The sequence below is a fragment of the Triticum dicoccoides genome, chromosome 4A (genome assembly GCF_002162155.2).
Source record: "Triticum dicoccoides isolate Atlit2015 ecotype Zavitan chromosome 4A, WEW_v2.0, whole genome shotgun sequence".
In the NCBI taxonomy this organism is placed as follows: domain Eukaryota; kingdom Viridiplantae; phylum Streptophyta; class Magnoliopsida; order Poales; family Poaceae; genus Triticum; species Triticum dicoccoides.
Window position 1 is genome coordinate 319,044,780 of NC_041386.1, and position 6,116 is coordinate 319,050,895.

The 6,116-nt window shown below is 42.2% G+C and overlaps 1 protein-coding gene across 2 annotated transcripts in view; it reads left to right on the forward strand.

The window, feature by feature from the left end:
* Nucleotides 1–1,249: 1,249 nt before the first annotated feature.
* The window catches only part of LOC119285844 (chromophore lyase CRL, chloroplastic-like), a 27,300-nt gene continuing 22,433 nt past the window's right edge, over nt 1,250–6,116 (forward strand). Inside the window, exons 1-5 of one of the 2 annotated variants that reach the window (XM_037565178.1) lie at nt 1,250–1,516; nt 1,650–1,699; nt 2,912–2,972; nt 3,075–3,110; nt 3,867–3,917. In XM_037565178.1, the coding sequence (XP_037421075.1) occupies nt 1,337–1,516; nt 1,650–1,699; nt 2,912–2,972; nt 3,075–3,110; nt 3,867–3,917 (378 nt within the window). In that variant the 5' untranslated portion in view covers nt 1,250–1,336. The remainder of the gene's footprint in view (nt 1,517–1,649; nt 1,700–2,911; nt 2,973–3,074; nt 3,111–3,866; nt 3,918–6,116) is intronic. The other variant, XM_037565177.1, reaches the window with a different exon arrangement.

Genomic DNA, 6,116 nt, shown 5'->3' on the forward strand with positions numbered 1-6,116 from the left:
TAAAAACTACATGAAACCATCACCATCATCCTCCTTCGATGCAACACTCTTGCCCTTTGACAATGCAGACCTCTTGCCCTTTGACGATGAAGAACTCTTGCCCTTTGACGATGTAGAACTCTTGCCTTTCGATAATGGGTTACTATTCGCCTTGGTGCTCGGCATGAAGATATCGTCTTCATCCTCGCTGTCGGCAGTCCATAAAAAAGTATATTATGCTGCAACCTTAAGGTATCTTTCACCCTTTGATTGTTGCTTCATCCATCTTCCATGCAACATGAGAAGTTCCTTCCGTATCTCCTCAAAGGTCCTCGAAGGCTACCACACCTACTTAATGCGCGAGCCAACTCATTCAGTAGGGTGTCGGGACTAATGAGTTCGTCCCACGAAACTATTCTATTGTCTCTTTTGAAATTGGCAGCTAAACGCAGAAGACATTGGGACATACTAGGGTGAAAATTATGATCAAAAGGACATCCAGACATATAGGCGAGACTACGAGACTACACTAGAATGCTTACCCACGTTAGTGCCGATAGTGTTTTATAGGTTGAGAACACAACGAAAGGCGGGAATTCTGTAGCGGGAAAATATGGCGGGAACTCGGAAGCGGGAAAATCTGACGGAAAGTACATAGCGGGAAAATATGGCGGGAACTAGAAAGTGGGAAAATATGATAAGACACACTGGCGGGACCTAGAATGTGGGAGAATGTGGCGGGAATTAGAAAGTGGAAAATATGGCGGGAATTATAAAGCGGGAAAATGTGCGGGGATGCTAGCGGGAAACGACGGCCCGAGATATAAGCGGGAATCGGACCATGCATCTATCGGCTTACGTAAGCTAATTAGGACTAATCGTCTTACGGCAAGACAATTAGAGCCTATCCTACAGAAAGACAATTGGAACCTATCGTCATAGTGGAAGATAATTAGTTCCACCACCCCGATAGGAATTTAGCGCTTAATCGGTGTCTATATTCAATCGGCATCCATATAGATGATAGGTGCCCAATCGGCTTTCTATTGGACGACGAGATCCAATCGTTTACCAGTTAGCCGATGATGTATTATTTAAAAAATAAATAAATTCGGCGTAATATTTTTGCAAATTAATAAAAAATGTATTATTTAATTTTTTTGAGCAAGATAACAAACGCAGTATCTTTTTTGACTGGAAATAATGAACGCAGTATCGCTCCCTCAAAAATAAAAATAAAAACGAACGCAGTATCGCCGTCCACAGAAATACTTTCCCTTTCTCTTTCTTTCTTGATTGATCCTCTTTCGCCTCTGTACCGCGTGTCGGTCCTCGCGAGTTCGCCGTGGAACACCCCATGGGCTCCGGCGAGGACAACCCCGGAGGAACCGGTGGAGGAGTCGGCGGGATAGTCCGGGGTGCGGTGCTGAAGGCGCTCGTCGTCTTCGGCGGCGTTATTCTGATCCGGCGGCTGCGCCGCTCCACCACCCGGTGGGACCACGCCCGCGCCGTCGCCGACGCCCTCTCTGGTGAAAAGGTGAGCCCCCCGCTAGAATTGTAGCCTCCGTTTAGAGTGGCTAAATTTTTGTACTTTTGAGCTAAGGAAAATAACAATAATGTGCCTTGATACATTTCTTGGTTTATATTGCCATGATTGGTTCCATGTGCAGTTCTCGAGGGAGCAGGCGAGGCAGGATCCTGGAAACTATTTCAACCTTAGGTGAAAATTACGCTTCCCATAAGCATTCCGTTTGCACATTAGTTGTTGGGATGTTCGTTTACTTACTTACTTATGAAGCTTTTTATCCCAAACAAGTTGGGGTAGGCTAGATATGAAACCCTTTCACGAGGACTTCCCAGGAGGTCACCTATCCTAGTACTACTCTCGCCCAAATGGGTTTCATACCCAAAAGACTGGCTAGTTTTTACGTTGGCTCGCCAAGCCTATCACAACCCTTAGATATGAAACCCTTTCACGAGGACTTCCCAGGAGTGCGACTTTCTTTTGGGTAGTTGTGGAAGCGGCTTGAGGTGTTCCTGGGTTGTTACTCGTTGCTACTTTGTTATGAATTTGCTAAACTTGTGCTTTCCTAATAATGGGGATATGCATAACCGGTTATTCATTCCTATTGTATTGGTACAATTCACGTTGATTTATGAATACATGTGTTTTGAGCATTGTTGTAGATTTTTGATTCATCACCTTATGGTGGTGGTTGCCTTAGTTTTATTTTTTCTTGGGTAGTGCCAAACTGATTGGGGAATCCAGAAATGTTGCCGGGTTCTGGCTGCTGTCCACAACTCCACATAAATGTTGTGTAAAATTACATTACGACGATAAATTTCTAACATAACTTGAAGTGGCAGCTGTAGAGCATTGTCATAGCATCGTGTCTTTCTTGGCCGAGAGCAAGAGTCGAATAACACCCCTAGGCTGCAATACTAATGATAAAATATGTTCTGTTCTGATCTTAACGAACCACAACGTTAGCAAAACCCCAGAGAAAATAGTTCTGTTGTACTCGATGCAAACAACATATTTATTGAGTCATCTTAATAGAGTAGCAAGTTAAAGGCTGGTCTCCTAGAAGTCTTGAAAAACAGTTTTCTCAAAAGTGATTCTCAATCTATGTGTGGTCCAAATAACCACTGTTAAACCATAAGAGGATATCAGGGCACTTCTTCTCTTATGGTACTTTGTTTACTCAAAGTTCTACCAGATGCCTTGGATGAAAATATAGTTTTCTAAACGTGATACCAAAATAAGTTTTGCAAATAAAAATAAATTAGTATCCCATTAGATGTCACATGGTTGAATTAATGTAACTATTCTGCACTTACTTCCTTTGGCATAAGTTTAAATACTTACTATGCTAATCTACCTTCTGTCACCTAAACATCTTGTGTATAACTTGGCCTTCCATTCTTCTAGAATGCTCACTTGCCCTGCAACTGAGATGGTGGATGGTTCTGGAGTGCTCTACTTTGAGCAAGTATGCCCATTGGTCTTATAAATCCTTCAAATTTGTAGCCTCTTCCAGGATTTTTTTTGCGAGTCTCTTCCAGGAACTTCAGTGTCATACTTCCTTTTGCAGGCATTTTGGAGAGCTCCAGAAAAACCTTTCCGACAAGTATGGTAACTTCTAAACTGCGCATCTAAAGATCTTCTTTGGCCACGGTCTAAAAAAAGTCCCATCTAAAGAAAACCTAAACAGTCTCACTCTTTCAAATCAAAGATTGTACTTCATATGCAAATATATGTTGTACCTGGCCATCAATTCTTGAAGTGTTCCTGTACCAACTTAAATTCCTCATATCAAATATATGTTAAATAAGCTTAGGCTATCATCTGCAACCATACGTGTATAAACATATTCTATGTACCATATCATGTCAGTTCATTATTATCCTCTTCTTTTGTATTCTGTGATATCTGATCAAGGGAAATATTTTTCATGTTCCACTCTTTTGATGAGCATCCAAAGCACACCCATAAAATATTTGTCCATTTCATGTTTCTGCTAATACACATCTTTATGGCAACATAAGGTTTTTGTGCGTACTTTGCTCTTGGTATACCTGTCTATTTTGTTTCGCGTTGTAGATGTTGCTTGTCAGTTTGTAGGCAGTGCAGAAGATTTTGCATACTCTGCCACCTGAATACTTTTATAACTGATATGTTTAATTCATTTGACATAATATGATGCAACGCAAACTGAATAATACATTTTGAAAACAGAAACATGGGTGTTAGTGTCAGACAGTAGAACTTCATATACCCATTTGTAGCGTGTTATTCGGATGATTTAACAATGAAGTTCGACTTCAGTTCTTTAGTCTGTTGTTCTTGCATATATGTAACAATTGTAAGTTGCTGGTGCTTGCAGAGATTCTACATGGTAAAGCCATGTCCAAAGGAGATGAAATGTGACGTTGAGGTAAGCTGCATACTTATTTACCGTTAATAAACACGTCTTAGACCTTTTATTATGTGTGTGTCTGTATATATAATATATAGGACAAATGTTTCCTACGACCAGGTGTAGTTACTCCCACTTTTGTTCCGTATGTTCTAGGTAGTATCTATCATACCGGAGTATATATAAGCGTAGTATGTAGTATATAAGAATGTTGAGGTAGTATATATACTACTTTTTTGGCAGTATGTACCATATAGTGAGCATACTCCTTTTTATGTACAAATATGTACGTATTTTACAAATATAATAAAACCTATGGCCCGCTTGCATTTTTTTTCATATAACTCACTTTGGAGTATCTTAGATATAGTTTATGAACATAATAAAAATGATAAAGTAGTATGTATACTATCACATGGTAGCATATGAGACATGGGTTGGGTGTAACTACACCTGATAATAGGATGTATTAAGGCGGATTTTTTGCCTCCCGGTTGCTATGCTAATGCTACCCCCTGGTGGCTAGACCACCCCGTGCTATCCCGGTTGCTATGCATGCCTTGTGATCTGTGTGCACACTATCCTATAGTCTTCCGTATATCGGGATTCAGTTAATGATGCATGCTATTGATCGCACTAATACGATTGCCAGCAGAGCATGTGTCAGACCAGGGGTATCAAAATGTCAGATCATGAATAGTAAACCTTCTAATTCAATCCCATATGTATGAAAATGCTATAGCTTCCTAACTTTCTATAATACTAAAGATGCTGGTTGGTGAGTAAGATGAAGATTCCCTAAAAAATGCCCCATGAACTCAAAAAAGATCCCCTAAAATGGATGCGTGTATACATACTATCAACATCTAATTTTGTTACTACTCATGACGAGTCAACTTTAAGTGTAGTGTGCAGTACAAAGGTGTCAGGTGGTAATGAACTCTAGGTTTTTAAAGCGTCCCTAAGGCGACGCCTAGGCGATGCCTAGGCGTCGAAGCGCTCCCCCTCCGCTTTGTAAAATCGACCGCTTTGGGCGCCTAGGCGTCCAAAGCGCCCGCCTAGGCGTCGCCTAGGTGCCCCCCCCTCCCTAAGGTGGTAAGGCGTCGCCTTAAAAACATAGAATGAACTAGTCTAAATGCAATTAGATAACGATAAAGCTATTTTCCGACTGATAGGAATTTAGGGATAGATCCGAACGACTATGTTCGATCGAGTTCCCTCGACTCCAGGTCCCTCCGATTTTCTTTCCCTTCCGTGTCGCTGAACCGTTTTTGTTTTCGTGGGATGAAACCCTCGTACCGGTTTGTGGCCTCCAACCGTTTTTGCATCAAAAATAATAATTGCGTTGGTTGGGACTCGATCCCTGGCCGTCTAGTGAAGAGGCCAATGCTTCAGCCCAACTAACCAACTGTCCTTTCCTTCGTAGTTGACTAATGAAATGACCTTCCGCTATTTTAATTAGGCAAGCTTAATGGTCAACGTGCTTCTCCATACAAACAAATCGTGGATCGTAATTCCGAGCCTTTTGTATTTTTGAACTCAAGTCAGCTGGTTTGTTGCATGGCCCAATAACCTATCTCTTGTTTTTGTCAAATCATGTGTTAGGTGACTTTTATTTTGATTTGACGAACACCCAATGCATTTTTCTGGCTCACGTAAGATTTTCATCGGTAACTTATGCGTAAATAGCATCATAATTTACGCTAAAGAGAGATGATAACTTACGCACAAACACCATGCTAACTTTTTAACATGTAAAAAAAGTTGTTGTAACATACACCCAGTTACATTTGTGTAAATACAATGGTAATATGCGCATCACCAACTCGATGACTTACGCAAAAGGCTGAGATAACTTTTGTGACAGAATTTTTTTGTGGAAAAATATATCCTGTTAAATTCGGTGTAAATTTTGCGGTGACTCCATCCTGTGAAGCACGAGCCGGCGTCCCGCTCCGTCCCGTGAAGGAGGAGGCGGCCTCGCCCCGGCACAACCGCGGCGTCCAGATTGGACGCCGCGTGAAGGAGGAGCCGGCCTCGCCCCCGCACCACCTTGGCGTCCAGATTGGGACGCCGGGTCAAGGAGCCGGCGTCCTCGCCACGCAGCTGGTACGGACACATGGACGCGCCATCCTCGCCATCGCTTCACCGCCAAGGAGTTGCCGCCTGCGATCAAGAAGGTGCGGGGCTGCCTCCTCCACTACCTCAAAGGAGGCG